The sequence below is a fragment of the Nerophis lumbriciformis genome, linkage group LG30, assembly GCF_033978685.3.
Source record: "Nerophis lumbriciformis linkage group LG30, RoL_Nlum_v2.1, whole genome shotgun sequence".
Lineage (NCBI taxonomy): Eukaryota > Metazoa > Chordata > Actinopteri > Syngnathiformes > Syngnathidae > Nerophis > Nerophis lumbriciformis.
In genome coordinates, this window is record NC_084577.2 from 27,106,245 (window position 1) to 27,125,086 (window position 18,842).

General features: G+C 39.9%; 1 protein-coding gene across 3 annotated transcripts in view; it reads left to right on the forward strand.

The window, feature by feature from the left end:
* The window catches only part of kbtbd3 (kelch repeat and BTB (POZ) domain containing 3), a 49,392-nt gene that overhangs the window by 22,444 nt on the left and 8,106 nt on the right, over positions 1 to 18,842 (forward strand). For all 3 annotated transcript variants that reach the window (XM_061925849.1, XM_061925851.1, XM_061925850.1), the window contains exons 4-7: positions 3,557 to 3,739; positions 10,384 to 10,557; positions 13,051 to 13,335; positions 13,430 to 13,672. In XM_061925849.1, the coding sequence (XP_061781833.1) occupies positions 3,557 to 3,739; positions 10,384 to 10,557; positions 13,051 to 13,335; positions 13,430 to 13,672 (885 nt within the window). The remainder of the gene's footprint in view (positions 1 to 3,556; positions 3,740 to 10,383; positions 10,558 to 13,050; positions 13,336 to 13,429; positions 13,673 to 18,842) is intronic.

Consider the following 18,842-nt stretch of genomic DNA (forward strand, 5'->3'; position numbering starts at 1 on the left):
GTAACTTCCGCATCTGGGAAGGCACCATTAATGTCAGGTTCAAACACAGACCTATCTATTAAACGAGACAAGAAGTAAGGAATTAGGCAGAGTCAGAGTTCAATTCAGCTCATGAGGAGAACACATGGAGCTGCACGCTCAGTTACAGTCTCACCCTGCGCTCGTAGGTACAGCTCCCGCGCTCCTCTATTTATTCAGGAGTTCCCTAGTTAACATCACTGAGGCTGCCTCTAAAGGGAGTGGTCACACATACCATGCAAAGCGGCTCCAGTACGCAGAATACGTGACGGAATGTGCTGGGGGCCTTGTGATTTCGCCTTCGTCTGCGTGATATTCGTTGAGGTCCTCGAAGTCCGTCCTTGGCTGTTTTAGCAGGCTAAAACAAAGTAAACATCTGCGGCGAGGCCACCCCTCATACGCCGTGGAAGATTACAAGTTGTGTGCCTTTGCACATATAGAAAAGTACAACTTGAGCACAATAGATAATAACTATAGCAACGGCCTTTAAGCATAAGAGTTGTGTGATAACTTATACATAATTATTCTAACAGAAAAGTACATGCAGGTTTTGGAGCAACGTATGTTGCCATCATACTTGCCAACCTTGAGACCTCCGATTTCGGGAGGTGGGGGGTGGGGGCGTGGTCGGGGGTGGGGCGGGGCGTGGTTAAGAGGGGAGGAGTATATTGACAGCTAGTCACCAAGTCAAGTATTTCATACATACTATATATATATATATATATATATATATACCTGTGTATATATATATATATATATCTACATCCTGAAAATATGCAAACAAAACTGTGTTTAGATAATTGATACTTCAAACTTGCATAAATAAATAATAAGGAATATAACATAACTTGGCTTCTGAGAGTTTCAAAATGTAATGAATAAAATGCTAAAGTTGTTGATAAACAAGCAATTATTTTAATAATTAAATATGGTCATTTTAAATGAATTATTATGATAATTTAAAATCAATTATTTGAAATATGTTTATTTGAATGTATAATTCTATGGCTGGGTGTAATAAGGAGTCACGAAAAAATACAAATAAAAATACAATTAATTTTGATGTTTTTAGCAAAATATAGTAAAAATTTATTTAGTTTTTTTTTTTTTTTTTAATTAATAAATATATTTATTTTTAGGTAAAATAAACATAATAATACAATTTATCTCTAGTCTGAATGATTTAGTTCTTGTCACCCTGTTGTCCTCCCGTCATGAAAAAAGGCCGTCCACATGGAGCTGGAGGGGGCGTGGCTTCCAGCTCCGGCTGAAAATCGGGAGATTTTCGGGAGAATATTTGTCCCGGGAGTTTTTTGGGAGAGGCGCTGAATTTCGGGAGTCTCCCGGAAAATTCGGGAGGGTTGCCATCCAAGCAACGTTCTCATGGACGCCCCTGCTTATTTCAGCAAGACAATGCCGAGCAACATTCTGCATGGGTTACAACAGTGTGGCTTCGTAGTAAATTAGTGTGGGTTTTGTAAATGTCCTCCAATAAGCACACAATTTCTTCAATTTTACTGACGTCATTCACAAAAAGTAAACCTTGTAGGGGAATAAAATAACATTTTAAAGTAAAAATTAAATAAACGAAATATCAAACAAATGTAATGAATACTTTTATCTGAACAATAAAACAGACAACAAATAAAGAAATGGGGCTACACAACAGTTTAGCACACAAGACATATGTACTAATAATTGAACAATATTGCAGTGTAAAACAGCACATTTGTCGATATAAACAAGTGCATATTACTTACACATACAAAGTCTTAGAACGTGAATGTGTCATGAGCTTAAATTATTGTGACTTTACCATGCCGCTTTAATTTTAAGACAGCATAAAGACGGTTAATAACAAATAGGTCAGTGTTTTTCCTACCCACCGTTGTTCTGTTTGACTCATTTCACTTGATCAAACATTTTCTAACATTCCACAATACTAAATAATAATGCCTAATTCCTGCTGTTATCGTTTCGGATTGATCTCGGTGTTGGCCAATAATAAAAGCTATAATATCGGTATTGTATCGGATATGAAAAAGTGCCGCGAGTATATTGCCAGTCATATAAATAAAAAAACATTATGCCCTTTTTTAAGTAGCTTTCCAAGTGATGAAATTAAGAGACATCTATTCCATAGTGTTTGGTATTACTTCCTTACAGAGGTGGGTAGAGTAGCCAGAAATTGTACTCAAGTAAGAGTACTGTTACTTTAGAGATTTATTACTCAAGTAAAAGTAAGGAGTAGTCACCCAAATATTTACTTGAGTAAAAGTAAAAAGTATGTTGTGAAAAAACTACTCAAGTACTGAGTAACTGATGAGTAACATACACACACATATCATATATATATATATATATATATATATATATATATACACACACACACATATATACATATACATATATATATATATATATATATATATATATATATATATATATACATTGATATATACAGTATATAATTTATATTTATTTATTTTGCCGTTTTTGTTTACATGTTAAAGGTGTTTTAATGAATATACATGCATGTTTAACACATATAGATTCCTTTCTTTCATGAAGACAAGAATATAAGTTGGTGTATTACCTGATTCTGATGACTTGCATTGATTGTAATCAGACAGTAGTGATGATAACGGCCACGTTTTCAAATGGAGGAGAAAAAAAGTTCCTCCTTTCTGTCTAATACCACATGAAAGTGTTTGGTTTTTGGCATCTAATTTGTCCAGCTTCCATATTCGTTTTTATACACTTTACAAGAAATACATTGGCGGCAAACTCCGTAGCTTGCTAGCTTGTTTGCGCTGGCTTTCGGAGACTCTTATTTTGAAAGCGCATGTGCGATGGAGCGGCACTTTTATTGTGAAGACAGGAACTGTGTAGTCAGTCTTTAGGCTTTTGACGAGATGTACGGTTGAAATAAAAAAGGGTCTTTTTTCCTTCACAATTTTGATTGATTGATTGGAACTTTTATTAGTAGATTGCACAGTACAGTATATATTCCGTACAAATGACCACTAAATGGTAACACCCCAATAAGTTTTTCAACTTGTTTAAGTCGGGTCATGTGACCGCCTGGCTCTGTTTGATTGGTTCAACGTCACCAGTGACTGCATCTGATTGGTGGAACGGAGTGAACGTCACCAGTGACTGTATTTGTTGAAACGCAGGCACTATGACAGACCAAAACAAACAAAGCGTGCATTAACAGATCGATAAAAATTAGTAGCGAGCTGAATGTAGATAAAAGTAGCGGTGTAAAAGTAGCGTTTCTTCTCTATAAATATACTCAAGTAAAAGTAAAAGTATGTTGCATTAAAACTACTCTTAGAAGTACAATTTATCCCAAAAGTTACTCGAGTAGATGTAACGGAGTAAATGTAGCGCGTTACTACCCACCTCTGCCTCCTTATACACTACTTTATTCTTTTGTGATGTACATAAATACACTTGTACCTCAAAAACACACACACAACTGGAATGCTAATTAATGTGATTGATAATATCATTTGTCTGCTTGTGTCCTCAGGTGTCACTCCTGTCCAGAGCGTGCAGTGACTTCCTGGCGGCGACGTTGGATGTCGCTAACTGCTTGTCACTCTTAAACCTCGCCGAGGCGTACGGCTCGGTGGCCCTGCGTCAAGGTGCCACCGACTTTGTGGTTCGCAACTTCCACGAGCTTTCCGACGTGCGAGACTTCGCGGATATGCAGGTGCCCGCCCAACTCTCACACATTTTTATTGAGGGGCCACATGGCAATGTAGCAGTGGTTGTACCGTATATGAATACAAACTTATAATAGCCTCGTTACACAATTTGCATATTCAATAGAGATGTACGATAATGGCTTTTTTGCCGATATCCCGATATTGTCCAACTCTTAATTACCGATTCCGATATCAACCGATACCGATATATACAGTCGTGGAATTAACACAATATTATGCCTAATTTTGTTGTGATGCCCCGCTGGATGCATTAAACCAGGGGTGCTCACACTTTTTCTGCAGGCGAGCTACTTTTCAATTGATCAAGTCGTGGGGATCTACCTCATTCATATATATCATTTATATTTGCTTATTTATGAAATATATGTTTTTGTTAACAAGTTAAAGGTGTTTAATGATAATGCAAGCATGTTTAACACATATAGTTAATATTGTTAAAAAATTAAAGGTGTTTAATGATAATACAAGTATGTTTAATACATATAGTTAATATTGTTAACAAGTAAAAGGTGTTTAAAGATAATGAAAGCATGTTTAACACATATAGTTAATATTGTTAAAAAATTAAAGGTGTTTAAAGATAATACAAGCATGTTTAATACATATAGTTAATATTGTTAAAGGTGTTTAATGATAATACAAGCATGTTTAACACATAGTTAATATTGTTAAAAAATTAAAGGTGTTTAATGATAATACAAGAATGTTTAATACATATAGTTAATATTGTTAACAACTTAAAGGTGTTTAAAGATAATACAAGCATGTTTAACACATATAGTTAATATTGTTAACGAGTTAAAGGTGTTTAAAGATAATACAAGCATGTTTAACACATATAGTTAATATTGTTAATAAGTTAAAGGTGTTTAAAGATAATACAAGCATGTTTAACACATATAGTTAATATTGTTAATAAGTTAAAGGTGTTTAAAGATAATACAAGCATGTTTAACACATATAGTTAATATTGTTAATAAGTTAAAGGTGTTTAAAGATAATGCAAGCATGTTTAACACATATAGTTAATATTGTTAATAAGTTAAAGGTGTTTAAAGATAATACAAGCATGTTTAACACATATAGATTCATTTCTTTCATGAAGACAAGAATATAAGTTGGTGTATTACCTGATTCTGATGACTTGCATTGATTGGAATCAGACAGTGGTGCTGATAATGTCCGCATTTTCGAATGGAGGAGAAAAAAAGTCCTCCTTTCTGTCCAATACCACATGAAAGTGGTTGGTTTTTGGCATCTTATTTGTCCAGCTTCCGTACTCCTTTGCATACACTTTACAAGAAATACATTGGCGGCAAACTCCGTAGCTTGCTAGCTTGTGCACGCCAGCTTTCTGAGACTCTTATTTTGTTAGCGCAACTGTGCAGTCGGTCTTTGGAGTTTGGACGACAGGTACGGCGCCAGAGTCTGTTGAAATAAAGTGTTTCACGCCTTCCAGTCCGTAATTTTAATGAGCTGGCAGCAGCCAGCGTCATCTCAGAAGACCCTCGGGTGCCGTGAATGTCAATCAAGTGACGAAAGTGACGTCATAGTGAAGTTTTATGATTGCTCATTTTTAGGACTATTTTTTTTAATGCCTGGCTGGTGATCGACTGACACACCCTCCGAGATCGACCGGTAGCTCGCGATCGACGTAATGAGAACCCCTGCATTAAACAACGTAACAAGGTTTTCCAAAATAAATCAACTCAAGTTATGGAAAAAAAAATGCCAACATGGCACTGCCATATTTATTATTGAAGTCACAAAGTGCATTATTTTTTTTTAACATGCCTCAAAACAGCTGCTTGGAATTTGGGACATGCTCTCCCTGAGAGAGCATGAGGAGGTTGAGGTGGGGGGGTAGGGGGTAGCGGGGGGTGTATATTGTCGCGTCCCGGAAGAGTTAGTGCTGCAAGGGGTTCTGGGTATTTGTTCTGTTGTGTTTATGTTGTGTTACGGCGCGGATGTTCTCCCGAAATGTGTTTGTCATTCTTGTTTGGTGTGGGTTCACAGTGTGGCGCATATTTGTAACAGTGCTAAAGTTGTTTATACGGCCACCCTCAGTGTGACCTGTATGTTTGTTGACCAAGTATGAATTAATTCACTTGTGTGTGTGAAAAGCCGTAGATATTATGTGATTGGGCCGGCATGCAAAGGCAGTGCCTTTAAGGTTTATTGGCGCTCTGTACTTCTCCCTACGTCCGTGTACACAGCGGCGTTTTAAAAAGTCATCAATTTTACTTTTTGAAACCGATACCGATAATTTCCGATATCACATTTTAAAGCATTTATCGGCCGATAAATAAAAGTTTGATATTATCGGACATCTCTAATATTCAACTCTTTTTGATTATTGATTTTTTTTATGAACAGATTAATGGATAACTTGCTTTCCCATGAAGTCAAGGTGACAAGCAGATATTTAAGTACCATCTTTTCCGGACTGTAGAGCGCAACGAGACATAAGCCACACCCACAAAATTTTAGAAGAAAAACATAGTTTCCATATATTAGCCGCACCGCAGATATATACGTTGTGAAATTAGTTATTTATACAGAAATATTTTGTAAATGTTTATGTAGCTGCTGACAGAAGCACATTGTATACATGTTGTATAATTTCATATTTGGTTAGAATAAATAAATACAATGTATAAATATAAGCAGGCCACAATAAAGGGTGTTGTGGACCACATATACGATGTGGTGGGTCACTTAAAATGATGTAGCAGGCCACATAAATGATATGGCGGGCCAATAAAAATGATGTGGCAACTCGCATAAAAGGATGTGGAAAGCCACGTTAAATGACGTGGCGGACCACATTAAAGCGTACGATGGACCACAAATGATATGGCAGGTGCACTAGGGCGAATCACATTAAATGATGTGGTAGGATCCTTTACAAAAACAAAAACAAAAAAAACGGCAGGCCACAATAAAGGGTGTTGTGGACCACATATATGATGTGGTGGGTCACTTAAAATGATCCAGCAGGCCACATAAATGATATGGCGGGCCACTAAAAATTATGTGGCGACTCGCATAAAAGGATGTGGAAAGCCACATTAAATGATGTGGCGGGCCACTTAAAATGATGTGGCGGGCCACTTAAAATGATGTGGCGGACCACATTAAAGCGTACGATGGACCACAAATGAAATGGCAGGCGCACTAGGGCGAATCACATTAAATTATGTGGTAGGATTCTTTAAAAAAAAAAAAAACGCAGGCCACAATAAAGGGTGTTGTGGACCACATATACGATGTGGTGGGTCACTTAAAATGATCCAGCAGGCCACATAATGATATGGCGGGCCACTAAAAATGATGTGGCGACTCGCATAAAAGGATGTGGAAAGCCACATTAAATGATGTGGCGGGCCACTTAAAGTGATGTGGCGGACCACATTAAAGCGTACGATGGACCACAAATGAGATGGCAGGCGCACTAGGGCGAATCACATTAAATGATGTGGTAGGATCCTTTACAAAAACAAAAACAAAAAAAACGGCAGGCCACAATAAAGGGTGTTGTGGACCACATATATGATGTGGTGGGTCACTTAAAATGATCCAGCAGGCCACATAAATGATATGGCGGGCCACTAAAAATTATGTGGCGACTCGCATAAAAGGATGTGGAAAGCCACGTTAAATGATGTGGCGGGCCACTTAAAATGACGTGGCGGACCACATTAAAGCGTACGATGGACCACAAATGAGATGGCAGGCGCACTAGGGCGAATCACATCAAATGATGTGGTAGGATTCTTTAAAAAAAAAAAAAAAACGCAGGCCACGATAAAGGGTGTTGTGGACCACATATACGATGTGGTGGGTCACTTAAAATGATGTAGCAGGCCACATAAATGATATGGCGGGCCAATAAAAATGATGTGGCGACTCGCATAAAAGGATGTGGAAAGCCATGTTAAATGATGTGGCGGGCCACTTAAAATGATGTGGCGGACCACATTAAAGCGTACGATGGACCACAAATGAGATGGCAGGCGCACTAGGGCGAATCACATTAAATGATGTGGTAGGATTCTTTAAAAAAAAAAAAAAACGCAGGCCACAATAAAGGGTGTTGTGGACCACATATACGATGTGGTGGGTCACTTAAAATGATGTAGCAGGCCACATAAATGATATGGCGGGCCAATAAAAATGATGTGGCGACTCGCATAAAAGGATGTGGAAAGCCATGTTAAATGACGTGGCGGGCCACGTAAAATGATGTGGCGGACCACAAAGCGTACGATGGACCACAAATTATATGGCAGGTTCACTAGGGCGAATCACATTAAATGATGTGGTAGGATCCTTTAAAAAAACGGCAGGCCACGATAAAGGGTGTTGTGGACCACATATACGATGTGGTGGGTCACTTAAAATGATGTAGCAGGCCACATAAATGATATGGCGGGCCACTAAAAATTATGTGGCGACTCGCATAAAAGGATGTGGAAAGCCACATTAAATGATGTGGCGGGCCACTTAAAATGATGTGGCGGACCACATTAAAGCGTACGATGGACCACAAAGGACATGGCAGGCGCACTATGGCGAATCACCTTAAATGATGTGGTAGGATTCTTTAAAAAAAACAAAAAACGCAGGTCACTATAAAGGGTGTTGTGGACCACATATATGATGTGGTGGGTCACTTAAAATGATCCAGCAGGCCACATAAATGATATGGCGGGCCACTAAAAATGATGTGGTGACTTGCATAAAAGGATGTGGAAAGCCACATTAAATTATGTGGCGGGCCACTTAAAATGATGTGGCGGGCCACTTAAAATGATGTGGCGGACCACATTAAAGCGTACGATGGACCACAAATGCGTCCCTTCACTGGCTCCCTGTGCGTTACCGAATACATTTTAAACTCCTTTTATTTGTTTTTAAATGTCTAAACAACCTCGCGCCAACCTATCTCTCCGACCTCCTTCAGCCTTACTGCCCCACCCGATCCTTAAGATCAGCCGATCAGCTGCTGTTGACGGTCCCTGACACAAGGCTGAAGCTTAGAGGTGACAGAGCTTTCGCCGTTGCTGCTCCCAAGCTCTGGAACGACCTACCCCTGAGTGTTAGACAAGCCTCCTCTCTTCCTGTTTTTAAATCTCTCTTAAAAACATACTTTTATTCCATGGCTTTTGACACTGAGTGATATCCATCCTGCAATGGCGCCCCATAATACACCTGCTGTGATCCTGTTTTTATGTTTTTATGTTTTTATTAATTCTATTTTAATTATTTATTTTTTATCATGTTCTGTTTGTGTTGTGTTGTGTTTGCTCGGTACTCGTTTTATCTTTTAACCTGCTCATTGTACAGCACTTTGGCTACCCTTGTGGTAAATTTTAAATGTGCTTTATAAATAAAGTTGATTTGATTTGATTTGAAATGAGATGGCAGGCGCACTAGGGCGAATCACATTAAATGATGTGGTAGGATTCTTTAAAAAAAAAAAAAAACGCAGGCCACAATAAAGGGTGTTGTGGACCACATATACGATGTGGTGGGTCACTTAAAATGATGTAGCAGGCCACATAAATGATATGGCGGGCCAATAAAAATGATGTGGCGACTCGCATAAAAGGATGTGGAAAGTCATGTTAAATGATGTGGCGGGCCACGTAAAATGATGTGGCGGACCACAAAGCGTACGATGGACCACAAATTATATGGCAGGTTCACTAGGGCGAATCACATTAAATGATGTGGTAGGATCCTTTAAAAAAACGGCAGGCCACAATAAAGGGTGTTGTGGACCACATATATGACGTGGTGGGTCACTTAAAATGATCCAGCAGGCCACATAAATGATATGGCGGGCCACTAAAAATTATGTGGCGTCTCGCATAAAAGGATGTAAAAACCCACGTTAAATGATGTGGCGGGCCACTTAAAATGATGTGGCGGGCCACTTAAAATGATGTGGCGGACCACATTAAAGCGTACGATGGACCACAAATGAGATGGCAGGCACACTAGGGCGAATCACATTAAATGATGTGGTAGGATTCTTTAAAAAAAAACAAAAAAAAACGCAGGCCACAATAAAGGGTGTTGTGGACCACATATATGATGTGGTGGGTCATTTAAAAATTATGTAGCAGGCCACATAAATGATATGGCGGGCTACTAAGAATTATGTGGCGACTCGCATAAAAGGATGTGGAAAGCCACATTAAAGGGCGTGGTGGACCACATAAAGGACATGGCGGGCCATTAAAAATGATGTGGCAGGCCACTACAAGGGTGTGGTAGACCACATATACGATGTGGCGGGCCAGTTCAAATTATGTCAACAGGACACATAATTCAGATGGCGGGCCACTAAAAATTATCCGGCGACTTGCATAAAAGGATGTGGCAGGCCAGTTAAAAAGATGTGGCGGACCACATTAAAAGATGTGGTGGATCACATAAATGAAATGGCGGGCCAATAAAAATGATGTGACAGGTCACATTAAAATCATGTAGTGGACCACATAAATGACATGAGTGGGCAGGATGCATAACATGTTTTAAATAATGAGGCATATCACATAAATGAAGGTTGCTGGCCACTTTAAATGACGCGGCGTTGACTTTGACACCTGTGTCGCAGGTGGACGTGTTGGAGGAATGCCTGAGGTCAGCCGCCCTGGGCGTGCCCAGTGAGGAGGCTGTGGTGATGTCACTTCTCAGGTGGATACGTGGAGATCTTCCTGGGAGGCAGAAGCTGCTGCCTGGGTTGTTATCTCTCACCAGGCCTCACCATCTCCCTCCACCTGCACTCCAGGTAGTCACGCACACCACGTACCACTCCTTCGTCGTCTTCATAGTTTCAAGTTTATTCACAATACCATATAACAATTACAATAGTAGTGAAATATCATCATTTAAAGATGTTGGTACGTGAAAGGGTCCCCCAAATAAGCTAGAAGAAGCTTTAGACAGGGGGTCCAGAGGATAGTATATACATGGAATGATGAAACATGGTAGCAAGCACAACAACAAAAAACGCTATATGATTAACACAAGATAATAGTACTAAAGCAAGCATACACATACATACATACATTCATTCAACCATGCAAAACCCAACAGTAGTCTACCCCACATGAGGCATTAAATATAGGTGGTTAATAGGTAAGTTTTCAGATTCTTTTTGAAGTTGGAGAATGGATACAGCATCTTGAGGCTCTCATTAAGCCGGTTCCAAATCTTTGGTCACCTGCATACAACACTTCGAGCGGTACAATCCAGTAAACGATGTTTCCCTGATATCAGATCTAAGTTACGAGTGTTGTGGGCATGCTGGGGATGGTAGATAGGAACCAAGCTACAGAGCCTTAAATTCAGCCTTGATAGGTTAAACAAGCATTTTGATAAATATTGAACTCTGTCTGTCTTAAGAGATGATAATTATGGAATAGATGTCGAGTGGGGGCATTAAACTTGGACCACGACAGGGCCCGTATAATTTTCTTTTGCATGGATTCTAATTTGTGAAGGTAGGTAGGGAAGGTGTTACACCAGATGACATTACAGTAGTTTAGATGTGGTTCAAAGAGAGTTTTATATAGTGTGAGTAGAGCATAAAGAGGAAGATAATGACGAAGGTGAAAGAACAAGCCAACATATTTGGATAATTTGTTTAACAGATGGCTAATGTGACATTTGAAATTGAGGTATTCGTCAATGATGACCCCCAGGAATTTTGTGGAGTACACTCTCTGTATTTCCTGCCCATTGATGTTGATATGGCAGTGCTCAGTATTTGTCCGGTTTTTATTAGAACGAAATAGAATAACATTTGTTTTATTTACATTAAGTGAGAGCTTATTGCATTTGAACCAGGAATCCACTTTCACAAGCTCTGAATTGACAGTTACGTCCAGCTCTTCCTGTGGGACCCCGAGGCGTTCCCAGGCCAGCCGGGAGACATAGTCTTCCCAACGTGTCCTGGGTCTTCCCCGCGGCCTCCTACCGGTCGGACGTGCCCTAAACACCTCCCTAGGGAGGCGTTCGGGTGGCATCCTGACCAGATGCCCGAACCACCTCATCTGGCTCCTCTCGATGTGGAGGAGCAGCGACTTTACTTTGAGCTCCTCCCGGATGACAGAGCTTCTCACCCTATCTCTAAGGGAGAGCCCCGCCACCCGGCGGAGGAAACTCATTTCGGCCGCTTGTACCCATGATCTTGTCCTTTCGGTCATAACCCAAAGCTCATGACCATAGGTGAGGATGGGAACGTAGATCGACCGGTAAATTGAGAGCTTTGCCTTCCGGCTCAGCTCCTTCTTCACCACAACGGATCGATACAGCGTCCGCATTACTGAAGACGCCGCACCGATCCGCCTGTCGATCTCACGATCCACTCTTCCCTCACTCGTGAACAAGACTCCGAGGTACTTGAACTCCTCCACTTGGGGCAAGATCTCCTCCCCAACCCGGAGATGGCACTCCACCCTTTTCCGGGCGAGAACCATGGACTCAGACTTGGAGGTGCTGATTCTCATCCCAGTCGCTTCACACTCGGCTGCGAACCGATCCAGTGAGAGCTGAAGATCCTGGCCAGATGAAGCCATCAGGACCACATCATCTGCAAAAAGCAGAGACCTAATCCTGCAGCCACCAAACCAGATCCCCTCAACGCCTTGACTGCGCCTAGAAATTCTGTCCATAAAAGTTATGAACAGAATCGGTGACAAAGGGCAGCCTTGTATCGTCAGCAAAAATTATTTTATGAAAAGTTTCGGAGGAGTTTACAAAATCATTTATGTATAGGATAAAAAGGAGAGGCCCCAAGATGGATCCCTGGGGAACCCCATAATTTATGGTCATACAGGGTGAATTGTGATCATTGACGCATACACATTGCTGCCTTCCGTATAGGTAAGAGCGGAACCAATCGAGAGGTACCCCTCTGACACCATAGTGATATAGCTTATACAATAAGATCTCAAAGTCTATTGTGTCAAAGGCCTTGGATAGATCCAAAAAAATGCCAATACCGCATTTTCCTTCTTCAATACAGTCATTGACCTTTTCCAAGAGGTCGAGTATAGCCGTACAGGTGGTGCTTTTTTTTACGAAAACCATATTGGGAGGGGACAAGGATATTTAGTTTTTCCAGAAAGCCATTCAGTCGGTTATAGACCACTTTCTCAAATATTTTTGAAAATGTTGGTAAAATTGAAATTGGCCTATAATTGTTCATATTATTTTTATCACCTGATTTAAAAATTGGGATTATTTTTGCCACTTCATGCTTCCTCTCGCCTGTCAGACCCTTCTGGAATCAGACGCTCTGCTGAGGAGCGACGAGTCCTGCGTGGCCCTGCTCACCGAGGCTCAGAGCAGACAGAGTCAGCACTTTGGACTGTTCACCGACGCCAGGCCCGCCACCACCCGAACCTACATTTATGTCCACAAGACGGAGGACGACGGAGAGACCTGCCACTCTTTCTGCTACTGTGTGGCAACAGACCAGTGGAAGGAGCTCACAATGAGCCATGGAGTAACAGCCATGCCAGACCCACCAGGCTCACACCTGACCAGCTTCGCTGAGAAGGTTTGTGATCACTCTCACCTGTCCAATCTAGTGAGAACATAGAAGAACTAGGCGTGTCCCGATGTTCTTCCCTAACTTCTCTGTCGCTTGCAAGATGTTTGTCACTGGGGGTTGCCGTGGAAACTGTCGCCCTGCTGTACGCCTCCATGTGGAAGAGTCTTTCCACGATGCCACCAACGAAGTGTGGTGCTTCTGTCCCGTCACAAGGACCTGCACGCCCGCCCCGGCCATGCTGAAGCCCCGAACCATGCACGCAGCCGTGGTCTGCCGTGACCGCGTGTATGTCATTGGGGGGCGGACCCAGGGACCTAGCGGGTGTCTTCACAGTCTGCTAGAGGTATTGTTTTGTGTCTTTGGTCTAGGGATGGGTACCGAATTTGGTACTTTTTATAGGCACCGATCAGTATCCGTCAGTACTACCTGGTATCAATTCACGTAAAATCAAACAGTGCCATATTTCGATACCTTTGCAGCATGTGACCCCACTTCCGGTTGCAGACTAAACCCCAGTTTATGTAAACCAGGGGTGCTCATTACGTCGATCGCGAGCTACCGGTCGATCTCGGAGGGTGTGTCAGTCGATCACCAGCCAGGCATTAAAAAAATAGTCCTAAAAATGAGCGATCATAAATCTTCACTATGACGTCACTTTCGTCACTTGATTGACATTCACGGCACCCGAGGGTCTTCTGAGATTAAAATTACCGACTGGAAGGCGAGAACCACTTTATTTCAACAGACTCTGGCGCCGTACCTGTCGTCAAAACTCCAAAGACCGTCTGCACAGTTGCACAGTTGCGCTAACAAAACAAGAGTCTCAGAAAGCTGGCGTGCACAAGCTAGCAAGCTACGGAGTTTGCCGACAATGTATTTATTGTAAAGTGTATACAAAGGAGTACGGAAGCTGGACAAATAAGATGCCAAAAACCAACCACTTTCATGTGGTATTGGACAGAAAGGAGGACTTTTTTTCTCCTCCATTCGAAAATGCAGACGTTTTTAGCACCACTGTCTGATTCCAATCAATGCAAGTCATCAGAATCAGGTAATACACCAACTTATATTCTTGTCTTCATGAAAGAAAGGAATCTATGTGTTAAACATGCTTGCATTATCTTTAAACACCTTTAACTTATTAACAATATTAACTATATGTGTTAAACATGCTTGTATTATCATTAAACACCTTTAACTTGTTAACAATATTAACTATATGTGTTAAACATGCTTGTATTATCTTTAAACACCTTTAACTTATTAATAATATTAACTATATGTATTAAACATGCTTGTATTATCATTAAACACCTTTAACTTGTTAACAATATTAACTATATGTATTAAACATGCTTGCATTATCTTTAAACACCTTTAAGTTGTTAACAATATTAACTATATGTGTTAAACATGCTTGTATTATCATTAAACACCTTTAACTTGTTAACAATATTAACTATATGTGTTAAACATGCTTGTATTATCTTTAAACACCTTTAACTTATTAATAATATTAACTATATGTATTAAACATGCTTGTATTATCATTAAACACCTTTAACTTGTTAACAATATTAACTATATGTATTAAACATGCTTGCATTATCTTTAAACACCTTTAGTTTATTAACAATATTAACTATGTGTTAAACATGATTGCATTATCATTAAACACCTTTGATTTATTAACAAAAACATATATTTCATAAATAAGTAAATATAAATTATATATATGAATGAGGTAGATCCCCACGACTTGATCAATTGAAAAGTAGCTCGCCTGCAGAAAAAGTGTGAGCACCCCTGATGTAAACAATCAGTCAAGAAGCACTCAGGGCGGACTAAGCTGAACGCCCTTTAAGTAACGTTGCAATTTTCAACGCCAACAAAGCAAGTATGCCTGGTAGAAACGCTCAAACGTAAAGTAAGGCCCCACTCTACCAAAATGTGCTAGCTTCATGCTAATTGACATTAGAGTTGCCACAGATTGGTTAGTGTTAGCATTAGCCATTTTGTATCGCGATTTCAACACCTACAAATTTAGTCAACTGAGATGAATTTTACAATCAAACAGCTGGTGTGTAATAAACACAATACTTAAAGTATAAACACTTTGTAGGGTGCAACACAACACACTCAGCTTCATGAAAACAACATACCCTAGATAGCCTATCCTGCGACTGCCCAAACTACGGGCCACTGATGTTATCAATTTGCCCCGCAAGGATCTTTACCTACAAGGAGATTACATCCATTTTAATAGTCTTACAATTATGATGCTGCTTTTTTGTCACCATCTGGTGGACATTGTGAGTATTTCATGTCAATGACCTTTTTATTTATGCGCTGTATGGGTGTATGCGCAGCAAGCTTACCTGTATAACTCAATGCAAACAACCTTACCTAGTCATGGTCCAAAAAAAAAAAAATCCACCCAGCACAAAATATCGACAGACATGTGGACATTATAACAAAACGTCCACACACCATAAACAATTCAAAATGACACCCATTTAAATCCCTTACAAAGCATGATGGAAAAATGCAAAACAGTGTCCACACTTATCTATGTTTGGTGCATTTTAGCTGCTTGATATTTCTGATTGATTAAGAAACTTTAAAGAGGTTGTCATGGAAGTAAATAAGGCATACTTGCCAACCCTCCCGGATTTTCCGGGAGACTCCCGAAATTCAGCGCCTCTCCCGAAAACCTCCCGGGACAAATTTTCTCCCGAAATTCAGGCGGACCTGAGTGACGTGTTGACAACACACAACAACAGTGTCTACCGTAAAGCAGTTCGTCTGCCGTAAACAGCAATGTTGTGACACTTTTAAACAGGACAATACTGCCATCTACTGTACATGCATATGTGACCCACCCATAATGTGTCACATTTTTGTGTTGATTTATCTATTTTATTTTGTGGTTTGAATTCGTTTTTGGAGCTGTCATTACACATTTATCAGTATTCACATTGATCAGTAGGGGGCAGTAGGGCGTTTCTTCCCAATTGAATGCTATCACCTGCAGACCGGAAGTGTCTTGTCATTCTGATGAGCGCGACCAGTCTGTGAACAATTGAAACGTCCTGTGTGCTTTTTCCTCCTGTATAACAGGTTAGTTTTGGTGAATCAACTCACTGAATAATATCCATGTGATCTTTATAAGTTTAAGTACACATTCTGATGGTGGAGCCTAACTCTAAAGTGTTTGTGAGTTGTAGTTTGTAAATGAACACTGAAATTCAAGTATTTATTTTATTTATTTATATATATATATATATATATATATATATATATAGCTAGAATTCACTGAAAGTCAAGTATTTCTTATATATATATACATATATATATATATATATATATATATATATATATATATATATATATATATATATATATATATCTTAACCACGCCCCGCCCCCCACCCCCCAACCTCCCAAAATCGGAGGTCTCAAGGTTGGCAAGTATGAAATAAGGTAGGAGTAAAATTGTCACATACTGTTAATATCCAATTATATTATTATTATTATTATTATTATTATCCATCCATCCATTTTCTACCGCTTGTATACATCCATTAATTTAATATAATATGTACACATATATATGTATATCAATTTATGTATATATGTATGTATATAAATACATCAGCTACCATGCACACACCTCATTCAATGTGTTTTCTTTATTTTCATGACTATTTACATTGGAGATTGTCAAATCAAAACTATGAATGAACACACGTGGAGTTATGTACTTAACAAAAAAAGGTGAAATAACTGAAAACACGTTTTATATTCTAGTTTCTTCAAAATAGCCACCCTTTGCTCTGATTACTGCTTTGCACACTCTTGGCATTCTCTCAATGAGCTTCAAGAGGGAGTCACCTGAAATGGTTTTCACTTCACAGGTGTCATAGTTTTGATGTGACAATCTACAACGTAAATAGTCTTGGAAATAAAGAAAACAGACTGAAATGAGAAGGTGTGTCCAAACCTTTGGCCTGTACTGTATATGTATATATATGTACGTATATATGTATATATATGTATATGTTACTTTACATGCAGTCTGCTTTCGGCCCTCGACCAAATTTTTTAGGTAAATGTGGCCCCCAAGCATACTTGCCAACCTTGAGACCTCCGATTTTGGGGGGACGGGGGTGGGGGTGGGCGTGGTCGGGGCGTGGCTAAAAGGGGAGGAGTATATTTACAGCTAGAATCAGGCCCGGCCCTAACCAATCTGGCGCCCTAGGCAAGATTTTAGTTGGCGCCCCCCCACATCGGCAGTGAAGTGTATATACTCACAAGAAACCGAATAGCTTTGTCTTTGACCTTTTTTTTTTTTTACTTACAACTACACCTAATATATAAAGGGGTGGAAAAGTGACTATTACCTGCAGGGCAAACATTAGCTAACCAGAAGGCAATAACAATGTAAACAAAAACACCTGCTTAAAAGATCTAATACAAATGTCCCTGAGGAATGTAAGGTGGGAGTACTGTAATTACCTAACGTTACATTATTATTTTCCATAACAATTTAGCCCCCTCCGCAATATTAACAGCTATTTATTGATTAGCAATTGCCGAATCATGTAACATTAGCTTAATGCTAAAAAGCCAGGTTACTATCACATACACTGTAACAGACAAATAATTTCATGTAGGCTAACGTTACCTACCTGCTACCTCTGTCTTTTCTCGTTTCTCCTCCTCTTCTTTTCTCTTTTTTCTTCCCTGGGCACCTGACAGTTTTGGCCGTTTTGACATCTTGTGTTGATTTTTTGATGTGGTGACGTCCAAAAAGAGTCATGATACGGGAAGGGAGGGGGCGCACCGTGCGGGGGAGGGGGGGGGGGGGTGTAATGTTGTAACAAATAATATTTCTATTAAATAGGCTTTACTTTGCATTTTAATTAACGTGGGATTATTTTTTGTATTTAGAAGTAATAGTACCAATTTATTTTTTTTTTTCTCCAACATTTGTGGCACTGGCGTGGCGCCCCCTGATGGACGGCGCCCTTAGCATTCGCCTATACGGCCTATGCCACGGGCCGGCCCTGGCTAGAATTCACCAAGTCAAGTATTTCCTAGATTATATATATATATATATATAAAATAAATACTTGAATTTATTTACACATATACACACACATAACACTCATCTACTCATTGTTGAGTTAAGGGTTGAATTGTCCATCCTTGTTCTATTCTCTGTCACTATTTTTCGAACCATGCTGAACACCTCTGATGATGCATTCTGTGTGGCATGCACAAAAGTGCTTTCATCAAATGCACTAGATGGCAGTATTGTCCTGTTTAAGAGTGTCACAACATTGCTGTTTACGGCAGACGGACTGCTTTACGGTATACAAAAACGTGACTGCTGTTGTTGTGTGTTGTTACCGCGCTGGGAGGACGTTAATGAAAATGCCTAACAATAAACCCACATAAGAAACCAAGAACTCGCCCTCCATCATTCTACAGTTATAACGTTATTGGGC